General features: G+C 45.0%; 2 protein-coding genes across 6 annotated transcripts in view; both read right to left on the minus strand.

Moving 5' to 3' along the window:
* Positions 1–21,463, minus strand: part of LOC124143006 (thrombospondin type-1 domain-containing protein 7A-like) — a 428,609-nt gene that overhangs the window by 245,194 nt on the left and 161,952 nt on the right. The gene's annotated exons all lie outside the window — the stretch shown is intronic.
* Positions 18,001–20,727, minus strand: LOC125372419 (extensin-like). Its single transcript, XM_048382397.1, has one exon. It carries the CDS (start codon positions 20,725–20,727, stop codon positions 18,001–18,003), a length of 2,727 nt encoding a protein of 908 aa, XP_048238354.1.

The raw sequence follows: 21,463 nt of genomic DNA on the forward strand, positions 1-21,463 counted from the left end.
AAAAGTCCTTGTAGAACAGTCCATGTAGAACAGTCCATGTAGAACAGTCCATGTGAAACAATCCTTGTAGAACAGTCCATGTAGAACAGCCCTTGTAGAACAGTCCTTGTAGAACAGCCCTTGTAGAACAGTCCATGTAGAACAGTCCATGTGAAACAATCCTTGTAGGACAGTCCATGTAGAACAGTCCTTGTAGAACAGTCCTTGTAGAACAGCCCTTGTAGAACAGTCCATGTAGAACAGTCCATGTGAAACAATCCTTGTAGGACAGTCCATGTAGAACAGTCCTTGTAGAACAGTCCATGTAGAACAGTCCTTGTAGAACAGTCCTTGTAGAACAGTCTATGTGAAACAATCCTTGTAGGACAGTCCATGTAGAACAGTCCTTGTAGATCAGTCAATGTGAAACAATCCTTGTAGAATGGTCCTTGTAGAACAGTCCTTGTAGGACAGTCCATGTAGAACAGTCCTTGTAGAACAGTCAATGTGAAACAATCCTTGTAGAATGGTCCTTGTAGAACAGTCCTTGTGGGACAGTCAATGTAGAACAGTCCTTGTAGAACAGTCCTTGACGGCAGTCCGTAAATAATCGAGTCTGGACCAAACAGTCCAGTGATTTACATCATGAGCATCGATCCACACAAGTGGGATATGATGACATGCATGAACCAAGTCAGCGAGCCTGACCACCAGATGATGTTATATATATATATAGTCATTAAATTTATCTTTTTTTTTAAATTCAATGAATTTATGTATATTGTTGAATTTTATGTCCATGTTGACAGTAATGTGACCAACAACTGAGGGAAATATGGTAACTAGGAGGACCTGGCATATGAAATGTCAAGCTTGCATCCCAAGAATGAAGTTGTCTGACTCTCCATTGTCCTCGGTGCCCTTGGATGGCGGCTCATCATCTCTTGGCACAGATCAAGAGAGTGCCTGGCTTTTCCACTGCGTATAAAACCCTCCTGAAAATGTGGATAATGCAGAAAGCTGCAGTGTTAGGGAGTCTTCATATCCTAATAGGAGAGTTCTAGGTGGGTTCGGCGAGCTAGCGCTTCCTGGAAGACTACCAGTTTGCTATCTGGGCTGCATGTAGAGAAAAAGGGTGCCTGAGCTGATGATGAGCCTAACCAGCCTGAGTTGTGCAAGGACTATTGTTCTCCCACACATTTATTCATAGTTTGCCCAAAGCCAGAGAAGTATCCCTGTTAACATAATCTGTCTAAGCCACAGTAAGTTGGCCTTAAAGGTTTCTCTGTTGCTGTAGTCTGCTCTACAGAAGAGAAGTATACCGTATATATAATCAGCCCTCAGCTATAGAAATATATACATGTTTATATAGTCTGCCCCCAGCTGGAGAAGAATGTCATTATGTATAAATTTTCCATGGCTGTAGGTTTTTTTTCATATAGATAAATTGGTAACTGTTTGATTGGCATTCATGAACTATGGTTGTAACAAACTAAAATGTGTGATCCCTTTAAGTGTGTAATAACTGTAGTTTACTGTAATTACACTCAGTGTATAATAATGACATATTGGCAGTATATAAATGACTTGTGTTTCAGTTCCAAATTCATTGCAATGGACGGCGAGACCGTCAATAGGGAGCCAGTAATTGGGGAAGTTCAGAGTGTACCCAGTCACATCAGGTTCACACAAATTGCTGTCACACTTAGGGAGTTGAGAGAGTCATCTTGTGTTAAAAACTCTGTTTCTGAGACTACTGGTGCATCCTGACCTTATGCACTTCACCAGGTCCATAGCCGGAGGTAAGATAAGATAGATAAGATAATATTTATTGCAGAAACGTTCCATTACGGGACAGATGCAATTTTAAAAGACAAGACATTATGATTCATATATATATATATACAGACATACATAATATGGCATTCATTATGGTATGGTATGGCATTCCACTCCAGAATGAGCTCTTGCAGATTCCAAACATCATGTGGCACAGAATGACTTCTGTAAACCCAGAGCTAGGTTTTCCCTAGAGATGTCCAATGGGGCGAAAGTCAGGACGGCAAGAAGGCCAATCCATCCTGCATATGCCTTGTTGCTGAAAAAAGGCATTGACCTCATGTCATGGTGGGAATGAGCATATCATCCTGAAGGATCGGGCATAGCTATAGTAATGGGCTGCCATCTCTGTAGCATGGTAGGTTGTGATGACCAACTACAGCATGTAACTGTCCTTGCAGTGGCTGTAATGCCTGTCTCAGACCAGTGTGGAACCACAACAAAACAGACTGTGCCCCTCTACAGCAGCATCCTCAACACAATCATGGTGCCATCTGTAAACACGCCGACCGTCATCATGGAAGGATGGGTTCAATCTGCTCCCATCTGAGAACAGAACTGTTGACCACTGACACTGTGTCCAAGACTCTTGATGTTGGCACCTCAGCAAACACGCTTGTATTTGATGTGGTGCGGGGATGGAGACCAACAGAATGTTGCCACCTTCTTATGGTGGTCTTGCGAATGTGAACATTTGTGACATTATATTGCTCATCTGAATGGCACCAGAAACACAGGTCAAGGTTAATGACATTCCTTTCCTGCCTCTGTAATGTAACCAAGGATGACCAGGCCTTTTCTTCTATGCAAGAGTACTAGAAGCTTTGTACCATTGCCGACCGCCTCCGTGGTCTAGTGGTAGAGTGTCCGCCCGGAGAGTGGAAGGTCCGGTGTTTGATAACCGGCCGCGTCATACCAAAAGACGTTAAAAGATGGTACTTATTGTTACCCTGTCTGGTGCTCAGCATTAAGGGGCTAAAACAAGGACTGGTTGGCTTGGAGTCAGAATACTGTGTCTGAGTGGGGTATTCATGTTAAACTGCGGCATGGTATCTCAGTGGACTAGCACTATAAATCTGCTATAAATCACACACACAAACACACATGCACAAACACACACACACGTGCATGCACGTCGCTATATAAGTGCCAAAATCTTGGACGCGACTTTAAACCCCATTTCACCTCACCTTGTACCATTGCCAGTCTCCCAATCACTTTCAGTAAAGCTTAAATGTTGACTATAACGTGTCTTGAGCATCCCAACAGCTCTGGCACGATGTTCAATACTGGTACTCAGAAACTGACGCATAGTTTGTGCCTATTGTCATCTGCTCCTGTTAATGAGGTTGGCAACAAAGTGTCCATATCTCAAGTTTCACAGGCAGATAATGACACTTGGTTGTGTTTGGGTGTTTTCTCATGTTTGTGGGAATTATAGTTCATGTTTACCAGCTTCTGTATCAGTAAGCCTTGTTCTCCTATTGTTTGCATGAATAAACTTTATAATGTCATGTCGGCCTTCGACAGCTTGGAATTTGTTTATTGACAGTTCTGGTTCTGAACGAGATGGTGCTATTTATATCCATATGGCCAACCCTTGGCACTTAGTATATTCTTCTGAAAGATCTTTGAGAAGGTAAACTGTCTGCAGTCTGCAAAAAGAGTCATATTTCTTCACAATAAATGTGCCATAGGCTGTGTTTCAACGACAGAAAATCTGAAGACATTGTGGCTTCTACACGGAAACTGTGCCCCAAGCTTGTGTCTGACATATATGATAATGTTCTTCATTAACAGCTAAGATAACTATGACCTTTTCACATGTTGTAGTTTTACTGAAACTAAAAACAAAAACTTTCTGGATGTAGTTTCAGCATGCTAGCAAAGTTTAAACACTTGACTTACCAATGAAAAATAATTGTTGTTCAAATATCGCGTTCAAATTTATTAGTTCATATCATAAACCCAGTATGCATTCCTACTGCGTATTGTACAGCTCATATTCCTAAGGTAAGAGTGTCCACCATCCTGTATCAAAGTCTTCTTCTCACAAAACTTGATATATGTTAGTGGAGGATCTTGCTCCTGAAAGGCGATCTAAACTGGCAATCTGTCTCTTAAATTACGTCTGAAACAATTGAGTCCAGGAGTTCTACAAACAGTGTTCTCCTCAATTACTGACAAACCAGCAGTGTTCTAAATGACTACATCTGTCACCAAGGTAACTAAGAAATCAGTGCCATTGTCTAGGCTAATCAGCCAAATCATTAATATTTGGTATTTTAGCTGAACTGCAGTTCATAAGCAAATTATGACCAATTTTTTCTTGTTGGAATATGTTAAGAGCCACAGCATGGCTGCTCCTTCTCAACATGCTGTGCTCGGCACAGGATAACTGGACAGAGGGCACCCTTGCTCAACAGTTTACATAACCCTATGGCTCATTGTGGGGGACAGGCTCGGCACAGGATAACCAGACAGAGGGCACCCTTGCTCAACAGTTGACATAACCCTATGGCTCATTGTGGGGGACAGGCTTGGCACAGGATAACCAGACAGAGGGCACCCTTGCTCAACAGTTGACATAACCCTATGGCTCATTGTGGGGGACAGGCTTGGCACAGGATAACCAGACAGAGGGCACCCTTGCTCAACAGTTTACATAACCCTATGGCTCATTGTGGGGGACAGGCTTGGCACAGGATAACCAGACAGAGGGCACCCTTGCTCAACAGTTTACATAACCCTATGGCTCATTGTGGGGGACAGACTTGGCACAGGATATCCAGACAGAGGGCACCCTTGGTCAACAGTTTACATAACCCTATGGCTCATTGTGGGGGACAGGCTTGGCACGGATGGTGCAAGAGCTGCAGGGGCTGAGGGGATGTACAGGCAGATAAGAGAGATCATTTTACAACTGTATACCCTTAGCAGTTTCTGGTTTCCTGTTCAGCTTGTAACATTATGCCTAAATAGATGGGTGTTAGTGGTTGGGAACTGGGTGGTTAAGTGGCTGGGAACTGGATGGTTGAGTGGTTGCGAACTGGATGGTTGAGTGGTTGGGAACTGGGTGGTTAAGTGGCTGGGAACTGGATGGTTGAGTGGTTGGGAACTGGATGGTTGGGTGGTTGGGAACTGGATGGTTGGGTGGTTGGGAACTGGGTGGTTAAGTGGCTGGGAACTGGGTGGTTAAGTGGCTGGGAACTGGATGGTTGAGTGGCTTACTTGATGGTTGAGTGGCTGGGAACTGGATGGTTGAGTGGCTGGGAACTGGGTGGTTAAGTGGTTGGGAACTGGGTGGTTAAGTGGCTGGGAACTGGATGGTTGAGTGGCTTACTGGGTGGTTGAGTGGCTGGGAACTGGATGGTTGAGTGGTTGGGAACTGGGTGGTTAAGTGGCTGGGAACTGGATGGTTGAGTGACTGGGAACTGGGTGGTTAAGTGGCTGGGAACTTGATGGTTGAGTGGTTGGGAACTGGATGGTTTGGTGGCTGGGAACTGGATGGTTGAGTGGCTGGGAACTGGATGGTTGAGTGGTTGGGAACTGGTTGGTTGAGTGGCTGGGAACTGGATGGTTGAGTGGTTGGGAACTGGATGGTTTGGTGGCTGGGAACTGGGTGGTTGAGTGGCTGGGAATTTTGGTGGTTCAGTATTTGTTCAGAGATAGTTTGTAGTGAAGATGACATCTGTTGAAAATCTAAAATATTTCAAAGTGTGATAACAGCCAACATGGGAACTTATGGCTATGATGTATTAGAGGTAGGGTATTTGATTGAATTATGCTATCAACGAAATGCGTTTTAAAAATTGCATTTATGAAGAAAATATTCATTGGAAGATTATAGTAATAAACATTTACTGAAACATTAAAGTGTTAAACACAGAAAGTTGATGATGTTCTATATTGACTGCCAAAGCTCTTCAAAGATTACCGAGCAATTACACTGAATGTATGCACATACAAATCAGCAGAAGAAACCTAGCAGTTGAATTATGCTGACAAAAAATGACTTCAGGATAATACAATAACATTTTGTAACCATTTGAAGAAAATTATTTCCATCAATTGATTTCATGCATGAAAATAATGAGAATTCATAAAAACCAAACAAATGGGTATTCATTTTCTCAAGTGTGAGCCTTTGGAGTCTTCATCCCGATGATTCACGTTTCAGCAGTAATGAAATAATTACAAGTGAAGGAATGATCAGTGGTGCTTGCATTCCGTCCTAGCCGTCTTACACTTGTGGAACTTCTCAATTATGTTCCTTGCTATAGCTGGAAAGTCAGATGTCTGTAATCAGTGCCTCCCATACTGTCTAGTAAAGTAAGGTTGAACCAAATTGATCACCTGGTCTTCGTACAAGCTTCCGACTTTTCATTTTGTTTGTGGTTAGTAATGGTTACTAAGGACCAAACTGGCCTAGATCAGGCCCTAACATAAATGGACAACAATGCAAAAAAAAGAAAGAATACATGTTATGTTTTATTGGACAAAACTAAATATAGGCTGGGAAGACAGTGGTCTGGAATTAGGTTTTCAACTTACAATAACATATATTCATTTTTTTTCTTGATGTATCATCTGTTTGTAGTTTGTGCTGCAGACACTGACCTATCTATCTTGCCTGATACTATCTGACAACGTATGTAGAAACTAATACATAAGAGGGATAAAACACTTTCCATAAATCATAAGAAATCTCTGCTACAAGCAGAGGCCATGGTACTATTCTGACTAATCATGAGCAAGAGTTTATCTTTATTTTGTGCTTTTATAAGGTTTTAAAAAGCTAGCATACATAATTTTATTTTGCTTGACATTTATATTGCATCTGTTGTCATTTTTACATCTGCCAAGAGCAAATATATTATGGTGTTCCAAATAAGTTTTTCCAGTATTTACACACAGCATGGCACTGCATGCAGTAAGGAGGCACTCAAGTGATGACAAGGAGTGCTTAAGATGGACACTGCCTACTGCCCCATGGAGACAAGGGTGTTCCTCCCTACAACAGTCAGCTTCATCATGTCTGCTGTCACTGATCAGGCCTGGACCACACAAACCAATTGCTGAAAGCATTCAAGAGCAATGGCAAGGGACTACATGACACAAACTCATACAGTGACGACTGCTTCCTAAGGCTATCTAAAACAGTGAGTTGGGTGTTACACCATTGTGAACAGTTCTTCAGATATAATTATCACAGCGTATCACCATAAGAAAGGTTATTTAACATATGCTTTCTACCTGACATGCCCACATGTTTATTATGTCAATCAAAACTTGTAATGATTGGTTGACCATCTCTACATGAATCTCAAGACCTACTTGGTTGGAACTTCATCACCACACTTTGTGATTCTATTATTCAAAGACCTAGTGTTGTACATTTGGAATTATGGTGTGAGTGTATAGTATTGTTTGTCCACGTATTTGATACGGGTCTTTGACTAGTTGTCATCCATACAAAATGCCTATACAGCATCTATCTGCAGGACAATGGATGCAACTCTGTACAGTTAAAACAAGCGCATGCCAGACATCTTGGCCTCCATGGCCTGGAACACCAAAGATCGAATCCCGTGAAGGAATATACTTGTCTGGTGTTCAACCTGGAGTCATGCAGGTGAGGGTTCAGTGCTGTTCAGTAATCATCCAAACAACATGGGGAATTATTTATCTTATCTTCAATCACTAACTGAAACTAGATATGAATTAATCACAGAATTGACATGAAAAACCTGCACATAACAGCCTGTTGTTCCCTGTGTACAATTAACCTGAGAAATGTAACACTTTTCTACATCATTATAAAGCATTCATTCTGACAGATGAGTAGCTTCCCTGGATTGGAGGCTCTGCAACTACTACTACTACTTGCACATACTAACTGACTTGTTTGTGGTATTACTGTAACACAATAACACAATTACGGGATCTATATTTAGAGCAACTCTTGCCTGCTTGCTTCAGCATATACAAGAAAGAAATATGGTTATAAAAAGGAATTACCCATATGTGATGGTTAATTTAAATTGATTTAAGTTTCCTGAATATATTTGTAAAACTAGCAGCTTGTATATTTAAACTTCAGTTTGAGTTCAGATCTTAATTACCTTTCATCTTCATGGGTGTAGACTAACATGTACTTCTCCCCTATTTCTACTCTTCATGATCAAATGCATCGTAATGAAAACATACACCTACCTTTTGCTAAAGTGTAAGTAGAAATTGTTGAGAAATGTTGAGAAATGTTTAATTTTGTATGCTTTCTAAGTAATCATAAGACATCTTTAAGTCTGTTGCAAATGAACTGACATAAAATCAACATGTTACATACTCACTTACAAGAACATAATTTGAAAGGGTTAAGCACAACCTCATGTACGGCTGTTGGCACGTCCCATGGGTTCAGACAGATTCACAAATATCAAGATTTTATTATTTTATTATGGCTGGAAAGACTCCTAAACATGTCTTCAAGGTACTCACAAGTCTCAGATTAGTGGAACTTTTTCACACAGTTTCACCTAAGTGGATTCAGATTCCTGGCAATTTCACAAATATTTGGAAATGTCTGAGTAGTACAAATAGAAGATAAAGTGAAGAATTTATTTTTACAATTTACATTGATCTACTATGAATATTTATATGAACAAACCTGTATCAGTATGTCAAATATTGTTAACTAATTCTTAATTTGTGATGATTTTGTACTTTTTGAGCAAACAGACAAGATTTATTTGCAGCTCTATCAATGTTGAAATGTATTTAGTCACCACAAAGTATTCAGTGGTTTGACTTTTAAATATCTGCCTATCTCAGTTGAATGAACATTCAACTTGACTTAGTTTAATAAACGGAATATCCTATTTTCTTTTTATTTATTTATGGGGGGTGGGGGCAGGGTGGGTGTGGGTGGGTGGGTGTGGGGGTGGGGTGGGGAGCGGTTGATGGAATATAGCGCCACAGTTTGGTAACCAGCCAATTTCCACGTTTGACTTTCCAGTTTCCAGAACTTTGTGGTGGTTGAACTTATACAAAGATCATGTTTTAAGGACAGAGCAAATACACTAGACAAACCTGCACTAGCGGAGTTACAACAGCTACAGTGAATTTTTGAAAAAAATTCTCCAGTTAAATAAATACACCATGTCACAAGCCCAAGGAAGAACTGTTTGTATTAGATTGAAATCAAGGTTGTGTGTTGTTCAAGGAGAAAGTATCCACACTCCACCACTCACATTTAACACAGGCAGTGTTGTACCCCTGAGGTTGAGGCAGTGATGAACCCGATTGGTTGAGGCAGTGGTGTACCCCAGAAGTTGAGGCAGTGGTGAACCCGATTGGTTGAGGCAGTGGTGTACCCCAGTGGTTGAGGCAGTGGTGTACCCCAGTGGTTGAGGCAATGGTGTACCCCAGTGGTTGAGGCAGTGGTGTACCCCAGAAGTTGAGGCAGTGGTGAACCTGATTGGTTGAGGCAGTGGTGTACCCCAGTGGTTGAGGCAGTGGTGTACCCCTGTGGTTGAGGCAGTGGTGAACCCAAGAAGTTAAGGCAGTGGTGTACCCCAGTGGTTGAGGCAGTGGTGTACCCCAGTGGTTGAGGCAGTGGTGTACCCCAGAAGTTAAGGCAGTGGTGTACCCCAGTGGTTGAGGCAGTGGTGTACCCCAGTGGTTGAGGCAGTGGTGTACCCCTGTGGTTGAGGCAGTGGTGAACCCAAGAAGTTAAGGCAGTGGTGTACCCCAGTGGTTGAGGCAGTGGTGTACCCCAGTGGTTGAGGCAGTGGTGTACCCCAGTGGTTGAGGCAGTGGTGTACCCCAGAAGTTGAAGCAGTGGTGAACCCCAGAAGTTAAGGCAGTGGTGTACCCCAGTGGTTGAGGCAGTGGTGAACCCCAGAAATTAAGGCAGTGGTGTACCCCAGTGGTTGAGGCAGTGATGTACCCCAGTGGTTGAGGCAGTAGTGTACCCCAGAAGTTAAGGCAGTGGTAAACCCCAGTGGTTGAGGCAGTGATGTGGGTACCCCAGTGGTTGAGGCAGTGATGTACCCCAGTGGTTGAGGCAGTGATGTGGGTACCCCAGTGGTTGAGGCAATGGTGTACCCCAGTGGTTGAGGCAGTGGTGTACCCCAGTGGTTGAGGCAGTGGTGTACCCCAGTGGCTGAGGGAGTAGTTTACTCCAGTGGTTGAGGCAATGGTGTACCCCAGTGGTTGAGGCAGTGGTGTACCCCAGTGGTTGAGGCAGTGATGTGGGTACTCCAGTAGTTGAGGCAGTGGTGTACCCCAGTGGTTGAGGCAGTGGTGTACCCCAGTGGTTGAGGCAGTGGTGTACCCCAGTGGCTGAGGGAGTAGTTTACTCCAGTGGTTGAGGCAATGGTGTACCCCAGTGGTTGAGGCAGTGGTGTGGGTACCCCAGTGGTTGAGGCAGTGGTGTACCCCAGTGGCTGAGGGAGTAGTTTACTCCAGTGGTTGAGGCAGTGATGTACCCCAGTGGTTGAGGCAGTGGTATACCCCAGTGGTTGAGGCAGTGATGTGGGTACCCCAGTGGTTGAGGCAATGGTGTACCCCAGTGGTTGAGGCAGTGGTGTACCCCAGTGGTTGAGGCAGTAATGTACCCCTGAGGTTGAGGCAGTGATCAGGGCAAATCTGTGACTAAAACCAATGATTGTAGGTTCCTGGCAGGGCTAAGGAAGACAACTCTGCACAATGAACTGTGGCCCCTGAGACAACTAGGCCACAAAACAAGAAATCACCAACTGAAATACTTAAAAGTTTACACTACAAGAAATCTCCAATTGAAATATTAAAGAAATTCCACTACAAAAATGATCAACTGAAATATTGAAGCGTTTCAACTCCGCAATATTCAAGAGTTTCCACTTCAAGAAATCACTGTACAAAGATAACCAAACTGAGAGGCCATCTGACAGAACAGCAACATTTCAGCTCAGACACCAACAAACAACAAAGATGTCATAATGAAGCATCCAAAATATTTTCCCAGGGTCAGTGGGTTATTTATGCAGTCCTCCTGGTATGAACTGACTGTGTCAGGTACACATGAAGTATTCTCTCAGTCTATACCACTGTGTTTCTGCCCTTGCAGACCAACACACCGAGAGCCTGAACCTCGAGCACAGGTGGAGGCAGTCAGTCAAGATGTCTGTGTTCCACCTGATGACAGGAATGCCTTCCTCACTATGTAAACAATGGGCTTGGAGGGTAGGAAGGCACTCAGCTGCTTACAAAACAGAAAATTAGTGATTTTTGTTCCATTGGCCATCTTATGACCAGACTGATTTGGCAGAAGTGGGTCATTCACTGACAGGAATGACAGTTTACTTTTTTCCAGTAGAATATATGAATTCGGAAATGTTTATGTAACACAATAGGAATTCTACATACATTCCTGTGAAAAAAATACCAAAAGAAGTTATTTCATAGTAAGGCCAAAATCATCAAGGATTTTTTTTACTTTTTAGCTTTGGTTTTTAGTTTCTGTAGCCTACAATGATCAGGTGAGCTAAATTTTAATGGCAGCACATACAACTTTCAGCTACATCCGGGATATCAAATGCATTATACATACACTTGAACCATTGCCATGGAAATATAACCATGGTATTCAGATAAAGAATTGGGTTACAATAAACAGTAAGCAGAAAGGCCATACTGTATTCGACGTAATAAGCGCCCAGGGCGCACTCAAAATTAGTAATAAGAGGCTCTTATTAGAATATTACTTTGGTGAAAAAAAACAGAGTTAAAGATAAATTTGGTGGTTTATGCTGACAGCCTGAAATGTTTATATACGACAGATATATTTTTTCAGAATGTAATTGCCCATAATTAAGGGTGCATGTAGCACACGAGTGCATATTATACGTGAATAAATAAGTCTTATGTACATTGATCAATCGGAAGGGGTGCTAAATGAGATTGTTCACTAGCCAATATATAAGCAAATATCGCTGTGGGCGCTTATTAGAGCGGGGCACTTATTACGTCGAATACGGTATATGTGGATGACTCTAGAGACTTGCCATCAACAGAAGGCATGTTCTAAAACAAACACTATTGGGTACTGCGCTTTTCAGGGATGTCAATCAACTCACTCACTCACTCACTCACTCACTCACTCACTGTTTTGCTCTTAAAGGTATGGTGGATGGGGCACGTAGGTGGCCTCTGGCACCACAATTTGCTGTGCAGAGTTAACTCCCTTAGCAATGCCAGGATCTGCTGTTGATGGGTTCAAATCACAGTAGATCTGTCCTGATTGTGGAAATTGCCTAGATTATATCAGTACAATACCTGAGTTTGTGGATTGAACTCTACAACATATGCAGTTTAGAGTGGCATCGCTCACTCACTCACTCACTCACTCACTCACTCACTCCATGGGTAACTATCACATCGCAGTTATTAAGAATTGATTGCTTACAGAACAAATATCAGAAAACCAGTCAATGTTGCATCCAGGTCCATCAAGGAGGGCTCCTAATAAAGAAGGACCGCCTCCGTGGTCTTGTGGTAAAGCGTCCGCCCGGAGAGCGGAAGGTCCAGGGTTCGATCCCGGGCCGCATCATACAAAAAGACGTTAAAAGATGGCACTTGTTGTTACCCTGTCTGGCGCTCGGCATTAAGGGGCTAAAACAAGGACTGGTCGGCTCGGAGTCAGTATACTGTGTCTGAGTGGGGTATTCATGTTAAACTGCGGCATGGTATCTCAGTGAGCTAGCACTATAAATCGGCATCAGTCCGGACTAGTACAAGCAGCCACACACACACACATACATACACGTGCACGTCGCTATATAAGTGCAATAATCTTGGACGCGACGTTAAACCCAATTTCACCTCACCTCACCTAATAAAGAAACTTACATTGTAGATATGATGCATGTACAATATGTGGAAGAAGGGGCCTGCCCCCCTTATACCTATGCTGATGATCAACTGTGCAAAATCAGGCTGACTTGACCCATATATTGAAAGAAAACTGAAGCATAAAACACTATACATAATAAAGCCAACACAGCTAGCCTACATCCGATTGCACTCACTGAGGTTTCCATGACGTTGGATGCAGATAATGTAATCATTTTCTTAATGAACGCAACTATGAAGATATGCTCTAAAGAAAATGAAAACCACATGAACCAATTACATCTTAATTATCTTGAATGGCACCACATAATAACCACAACAACATATCAAAAAGCCTAAAATATTATGACCAGCATGAATAAACAGATTGTTCCTGTCTATAAGCAAAGAGGCGATTAAGGTGTGAATATTTACAGAGGTCTGACTTTCATGTGCCTATAGGCCCTAGATGAGTCAAGTGCCACTGCCCCAGCATTGTCGTATCTCCTTACTCATTCCCAGCCTGCACAAGGGCTCCTTCTCATTCCTGTGTGCGTAGATGAAACTGAAGCAGCGCTTACACGTCTATAATGTCTGGTCTGGGTTTGGCACAGCACCGTATGGATAGAGATATTCGCATATCTTTTCTGAGCACGCTAGGATTCTTCAACAAGTCTTCAATGAGTCTTCAGCAAGTCTTCAACAAGTCTTCAACGAGTCTTCAACAAGTCTTCCACTAGTCTTCAACCAGTCTTCAACAAGTCTTCAACAAGTTTTCAATGAGTCTTCAACAAGTCTTCAATAAGTCTTCAACAAGTCTTCAACGAGTTTTCAACAAGTCTTCAACAAGTCTTCAACGAGTCTTCAGCAAGTCTTCAATGAGTCTTCAACAAGTGGGGGCACGGGTGGCCAAGTCGTCTAAGGAGCCGCGATTCGCTGTGCAGAGTTGCGTCCCTTGGGCACGCCAGAAACCTATGATTGTGGGTTCGAATCACGGTTCGCCCCGATTATGTTTCTAGGTTTGTCGGCACCATACCCGTGCTCGTAGGTTTCACCAAAGTGGTAAACGTCTGGGACCTGCATCACTTCGGGCTCTCCTCCAACATTAAGCTGACACACTACGATATAACTGGAATACTGTTAAAAGCGGCGTTAAACCCAACTCACTCACTCACTCACTCTTCAACAAGTTTTCAATGAGTCTTCAACAAGTCTTCAACGAGTCTTCAACAAGTCTTAAATGAGTCTTCAACAAGTCTTCAACAGCTACATATATGCTGCTGTTTATTTCATAGGCGTTAGGTGACAAACTCAAATAACTGCTGGCCAGGGTTAGTATGGTGTTTTCTTGGCTTTTGAAAATTGATCTTTGCAAACTTTTTTCTGTCCTCCTGAAAAGTTTAGTTCTAAGTTAAAAACAATTGCAAGTGTTGAACTAGAATGCCAGCTAGGTCCCTTAGCCTCATTTCAAATGGCCAGTCAGTACAACAGCAGCATGCATAGCTTCTATACGTAGACTAATAATTAGTCCTTGAAATATAGTTATCTTATTTTAAAATATATATCTACAAAATAATAAGTTAAATCCAAACAGAGCCCTGAACATTGATTAATTTCAGGGCAGACAACTAGACTTGCCAAATTATTCTAGACTTGGGTTGGATTCTGTTTTTAATGTATTCTCCAGGCTCTAGGAAACAGACTACTTCAAGACTGAGTGAGCTGGATTACCCTGCAGTCCTTGAGGCAAGTCATGGCGTGCCACCCAATGTGAGGCAGTCTTTGAGGCAAGACATGGCGTTCCACCCAATGTGAGTTTGTGGATTGAACTCTACGACATATGCAGTTTAGAGTGGCATTACTAGTATACACTCACTCACTCACTCCATGGGTAACTATCATATCACAGAACCTAAATGTATGCAGAACTAGGCGGTAATTAAGAATTGATTGCTTACAGAACAAATATCAGAAAACCAGTCAAGTCTTCAACGAGTCTTCAACAAGTCTTCAACGAGTCTTCAACAAGTCTTCAACAAGTCTTCAACAAGTTTTCAATGAGTCTTTAACGAGTCTTCAACAAGTTTTCAATTAGTCTTCAATAAGTCTTCAACAAGTTTTCAATGAGTCTTCAACAAGTCTTCAAAGAGTCTTCAGCAAGTCTTCAATGAGTCTTCAATAAGTCTTTGAGGCAAGACATTGCGTGCCACCCAATGTGAGGCAGTCAAGTCATGGCGTGTCACCCGATGTGAGGCAGTCTTTGAGGCAAGTCATAGCGTGTCACCCAATGTGAGGCAGTCAAATCATGGCTTGTCACCCAATGTGAGGCAGTCAAATCATGGCTTGTCACCCAATGTGAGGCAGTCAAGTCATGGCTTGTCACCCAATGTGAGGCAGTCAAATCATGGCTTGTCACCCAATGTGAGGCAGTCAAGTCATGGCGGGTCATGCAATATGAGGCAGTCAAGTCATGGTGTGTCACACAATGTGAAGCAGTCAAATCATGGCTTGTCACCCATTGTGAGGCAGTTGTAAAGTCAAGTCATGGCGGGTCACACAATGTGAGGCAGTCAAGTCATGGCGGGTCACACAATGTGAGGCAGTCAAGTCATGGCGTGTCACCGAATGTGAGGCAGTCAAGTCATGGCTTGTCACCTGATGTGAAGCAGTCAAATCATGGCTTGTCACCCAATGTGAGGCAGTTGTAAAGTCAAGTCATGGCGTGTCACCCAATGTGAGGCAGTCTTTGAGGCAAGTCACCCAATGTGAGGCAGTTGTAAAGTCAAGTCTAGTATTCAAATCCATACTGCACAGATATGGGTCATAACTCTAAAATGTGAATGTGTATCGCTATATGTCGGACAACTTGGCTTCCCATGTCGCTAAACCTTCAAGAGATGTGTGCATGCCACCATGACAGTTGAGGTGGGATGAAATAGTTCCAACATAAAGTGATATTTCACTCGAGTGAAATATTGATTTGATATTTTGGGATAAATACATTATTTCATCACTAGATACAAAATACCATGCCGTATTCACCAGGATGGGCTGCATATCACACCTATTCCTGGCTGCAGCTGCGTAACTAGTGCACTGACGTGTCCAGATGTTGCACAATGGTGTCAGCTTCATCCATGTCTCCATCAGTCATGATGGGGATCTCATTGGTGATAACTCAAGGCCGTAGTTAACTTTTTTTGACAGGGGGGTCAAATAAGATTATTCATTTCTTATTCAAGTTAACTTTCACAAGGAAAAATGTTTTCCATAAAAAATCCAGGGGGGGGGGGCAACTGCAACCCCTGCCCCCCAGGCTGGCTACGGCACTGTAACTGATTCTCACTGCGGATTCTAATGTTCTAAACAATGAGTGTATGGATCATGGAGATTTGGACCAAACACAGTTCTTGATATTGATAACCATCTTGATTCTCTAGTGATTTTGAAAATATTGTCATGTGTTTCTGTGTCCAGCTCACAAATCAGGTGAAGTAAAGCAACATTGGTTGTAGTTGAATAGGTGACCGCTTTGGGCATCCTGTCTGTTGCTAGGGCTTCCTTCCTGCCCCACACTGAAGCAGACGTACGAGGGCTGGTCAAAAAGTTCTAAGCCTGACTTACTTTCAACTGTGGGCCATAACACAGTGACCCAGTCAATGTAGTACATTGCTTGAGTATTTCATTGCAAGTGTACTTGGTCTGTTGAGGCCGTTTGTACATTAGTGATGTGGCCGATGTAGTTTTTGTATATTTTTGTTTTAATTTCATTTTAGGTTTTTACGTATATATATTATATATAATTAGTTGTCAACAAGTCGAACGTGATAAGGGTCCAAATGGACACAGAAATGGAACAAGAACGAGTACTGAGCAATCATCACATCTTTTTACTTTAGAGAATGGTACTCCCCAAGAAATTCATGACCACATGTCACAAGTTTATGGGGGCAAGTGCCCTAGCTAATACACTGTTATATGGATGTCCCATAACTTCCATCAATGAAGATTCAATCAAGAAGAAAAACTTATACTGTCAGATAGACGTATTACCATTCCAAAACTTGAGGAAGACACAGGACTAAGCCATGGATCCATTGAAACTATTATTCATGAATATTTACACATGAATAAGATGTCTGCTCGTTGGGTTTCTAAATTCTGATCAGATGTAAAGAAAGAACTGACATTTCCAGAGAAAAGATAGAGCTAATTGAGGGGTATTTCAATGTGGGTTGGAAGAGCTTCCTCACCCTCCATTCTTGCCAAACTTGGCACCAAGTGATTTCCACCTGTTTCCTAAACTGAAAGAACACCTTCGTGGAAAGCGCTATGATGACACACAATGACCTCAAAGCTTCCAGGGAGCTGAGAATGAAACTTGAGAGCACAGTGATCCATTTTGTAGCGCTTTGAACATGCTTCAGTGTGTGGATTGTAAACAAAAAACATTAAAACTAATCATTCATTTATAAATATCAAGCAATAAAAGTAGGATTTAGGACTTGTTTTTATGGCCAGAAAGGTTCTGTTTGATTCCACGCTGAAAGTGTATTATTGCTGGAGATTTGAACAAAACAAGTGAAAACCATCTTGATGCTTTACAGATTCGAGAAAATACTGTCACTGGTATCTCATCGTTCTTTTATAAATGTCAAGCAATATTAGCTCAGTATGATATAGGACCTGTTTGTATGGGTTGGACTCTGTGATGAAGCTGATAAGAACACCAAGCTCAGTGTGATGAGTAAATGTCAGGAGTCTACAACATGTACGTGAGGAGTGTGTTTATCTGTGTGGGGGAAGAAATCAGTAGCTTGCCTATAAACCATATTTTCATTTGAAAAGCTTGTGTTAGGGAAGATGATTGCTTACTTGGAAACGAATGCGATTAAAACATCTGGTGAGGTTTTGTAACTTTTTACGTAATACTCATCAGTACCTGCTCGGGAACATCCATTTGATGAACTGTCATGATTTGAAAAAAGAGAATTATGAAGCCCATGAACAACAAGTCGGTTTGTAGTTTTCTTTTTATGTCATGCTGTTCACACTGTTGATAGACAAAGGAAATGCATGTGTTGCAAGAATTTATGACCAAGAAATTAGATGTCCCTAACAAAAATGCCAGGTGTCCAATCTTGTAGAGCAAATGGATGTTAAAAAAGATAAGGATTCAAATAATGTAAGGATTCATTATGTAAGTTTAAAGAAAGCTTGGTAATGAGCCGAGAAGGTCTGAAACAAAAGGTTTTGGGGGGAGATATGCAAGGCTGTATGTACAGAGAAGCACTGGCATGCAAACATTTACAAGGGAGGGGTGAGATGTACCTGGCTGAGGTAGGGAGGGGTAAGATGTACCTGGCTGAGGTAGGGAGGGGTAAGATGTACCTGGCTGGGGTAGGGAGGGTTGAGATGTACCTGGCTGGGGTAGGGAGGGGTGAGATGTACCTGGCTGGGGTAGGGAGGGGTGAGATGTTCCTGGCTCGGGTAGGGAGGGGGTGATGTACATGGCTGGGGTAGGGAGGGGTTGAGATGTACCTGGCTGGGGTAGGGAGGGGTGAGATATACCTGGCTGGGGTAGGGAGGGGTGAGATGTACCTGGCTGGGGTAGGGAGGGGTGAGATGTACCTGGCTGGGGTAGGGAGGGGGTGATGTACCTGGCTGGGGTAGGAAGGGGTGAGATGTACATGGCTGGGGTAGGGAGGGGGTGAGGTACATGGCTGGGGTAGGGTGGGGCTGATGTACCTGGCTGGGGTAGGTAGGGGTGAGATGTACCTGGCTGGGGTAGGGAGGGGCTGATGTACCTGGCTGAGGTAGGGAGGGGTGAGATGTACCTGACTGGGGTAGGGAGGGGTGAGATGTACCTGGCTGGGGTAGGGAGGTGGTGATGTACCTGGCTGGGGTAGTGAGTGGGTGAGATGTTCCTGGCTGGGGTAGGTAGGGGTGAGATGTACCTGGCTGGGGTAGGGAGGGTTGAGATGTACCTGGCTGGGGTAGGGAGGGTTGAGATGTACCTGGCTGGGGTAGGGAGGGGTGAGATGTACCTGGCTGGGGTAGGGAGTGGGTGATGTACCTGGCTGGGGTAGGGAGGGGTGAGATGTACCTGGCTGGGGTAGGGAGGTGGTGATGTACCTGGCTGGGGTAGGGAGGGGTGATGAACCTGGCTGGGGTAGGTAGGGGGTGATGTACCTGGCTGGGGTAGGGAGGGGGTGATGTACCTGGCTGGGGTAAGGAGGTGGTGATGTACCTGGCTGGGGTAGGTAGGGGGTGAGGTACATGGCTGGGGTAGGGAGGGGGTGATGTACCTGGCTGGGGTAGGGAGGGGGTGAGGTACATGGCTGGGGTAGGGAGGGGTGAGATGTACCTGGCTGGGGTAGGGAGGGGGTGAGATGGACATGGCTGGGGTAGGTTGGGGTGAGATGTACCTGATTTGGGTAGGGAGGGGTGAGATGTACCTGGCTGGGGTAGGGAGGGGTGAGATGTACCTGGCTGGGGTAGGGAGGGGGTGAGGTACATGTTTGGGGTAGGGAGGGGCGAGATGTACCTGACTTGGGTAGGGAGGTGGTGAGATGTACATGGCTTGGGTGGGTTGGGGTGAGATGTACCTGACTTGGGTAGGGAGGGGTGAGATGTACCTGGCTGAGGTAGGGAGGGGTGAGATGTACCTGGCTGAGGTAGGGAGGGGTGAGATGTACCTGACTGGGGTAGGGAGGGGTGAGATGTACCTGACTGGGGTAGGGAGGGGTTGAGATGTACCTGGCTGGGGTAGGGAGGGGGTGGTGTACATGGCTGGGGTAGTGAGTGGGTGAGATGTACCTGGCTGGGGTAGGGAGGGTTGAGATGTACCTGGCTGGGGTAGGGAGGGGTGAGATGTACCTGGCTGGGGTAGGGAGGGGTGAGATGTATCTGGCTGGGGTAGGGAGGGGGTGATGTACCTGGCTGGGGTAGTGAGTGGGTGAGATGTACCTGGTTGGGGTAGGGAGGGGGTGATGTACCTGGCTGGGGTAGGGAGGAGGTGATGTACATGACTGGGGTAGGTAGGGGGTGATGTACCTGGCTGGGGTAGGGAGGGGTGTGATGTACCTGGCTGAGGTAGGGAGGGGTGAGATGTACCTGGCTGGGGTAGGTAGGGGTGAGATGTACATGGCTGGGGTAGGGAGGGGTGAGATGTACCTGGCTGGGGTAAGTAGGGGTGAGATGTACCTGGCTGGGGTAGGGAGTGGGTGATGTACCTGGCTGGGGTAGGGAGAGGTGAGATGTACCTGGCTGGGGTAGGGAGGTGGTGATGTACCTGGCTGGGGTAGGGAGGGGTGATGTACCTGGCTGGGGTAGGGAGGGGTGAGATGTACCTGGCTGGGGTAGGGAGGGGCTGATGTACCTGGCTGGGGTAGGGAGGGGAGATGTACCTGGCTGGGGTAGGGAGGTGGTGATGTACCTGGCTGGGGTAGGGAGGGGTGATGTACCTGGCTTGGGTAGGAAGGGGTGAGATGTACCCAGCTGGGGTAGGGTGGGGTGAGATGTACCTGGCTGGGGTAGGGAGGGGGTGATGTACCTGGCTGGGGTAGGGAGGTGGTGATGTACCTCGCTGGGGTAGGGAGGTGGTGATGTACCTGACTGGGGTAGGTAGGGGGTGATGTACCTGGCTGGGGTAGGGAGTGGGTGATGTACCTGGCTTGGGTAGGAAGGGGTGAGATGCACCTGGCTGGGGTAGGGAGGGGCTGATGCACCTGGCTGGGGTAGGGAGGGAGTGATGTACCTGGCTGGGGTAGGGAGGGGGTGATGTACCTGGCTGGGGTAGGGAGGGACGAGATGTACCTGGCTGGGGTAGGGAGGGTGAGATGTACCTGGCTGAGGTAGGGAGGGGTGAGATGTACCTGGCTGAGGTAGGGAGAGGTGAGATGTACCTGACTGGGGTAGGGAGGGGTGAGATGTACCTGGCTGGGGTAGGGAGGTGGTGATGTACCTGGCTGGGGTAGTGAGTGGGTGAGATATACCTGGCTGGGGTAGGTAGGGGTGAGATGTACCTGGCATGGGTAGGGAGGGTTGAGATGTACATGGTTGGAGTGGGGTGTGGGGATGTGTGTGAAGTGTATATGGGGAGGGGGTGAGATGTACATGGGTGGAGTGGGGATGTGGGTGTGGGTGTGGGTGTTGGTGTGGGTTTTGGTGTGTTAGATGTACATGGGGAGGGGGGGCGTCGCTATGTACAAGGTTGGGATGTACATGGGGAGGGGGCTTGAGATGTACATGGATGAGAGAGGTGAATGAATCAAAGGAGGGGTAGGGGGAATAGGTTCAAAGCTGCATCCAGTTATCTCACCTCCTTCTTAAAGTTCCTATCATCAACATTCCCCATGAGTCTAAAGGCCTGAAATTGACCCCCTGACAAGCTGACCATTAGCACTTGCAACTAAATACTCAATTTCCTGATTAGTTTCCTCATGTTCACAGCTGGCAGGCATTCAGTACTGGGTTCTCCCTGTTCCTAGGTCAGCTCTCAGGAGGGTCTACTGCATGTGTAGCTGTTCCCTGGGGGCATGTGAGGGACTACTGCATGTGTAGCTGTTCCCTGGGGGCAGGTGAGGGTCTACTGCATGTGTAGCTGTTCCCTGGGGGCAGGTGAGGGTCTACTGCATGTGTAGCTGTTCCCTGGGGGCAGGTGAAGGACAACTGCATGTGTAGCTCTTCCCTGGGGGCAGGAGAAGGACAACTGCATGTGTAGCTGTTCCCTGGGGGCAGGTCTTTTAGGAGGGACTACTGCATGTGT

Source organism: Haliotis rufescens, unplaced genomic scaffold (assembly GCF_023055435.1).
Source record: "Haliotis rufescens isolate VD_foot unplaced genomic scaffold, xgHalRufe1.0.p SCAF_4, whole genome shotgun sequence".
NCBI classification, from domain to species: Eukaryota; Metazoa; Mollusca; class Gastropoda; order Lepetellida; family Haliotidae; genus Haliotis; species Haliotis rufescens.

Coding starts and splice junctions, on each gene's coding strand:
- LOC125372419 (XM_048382397.1), bottom strand. CDS start 20,727: ATGCCAGGTACATCTCACCCCTACCTACCCCAGCCAGGTATATCTCAC.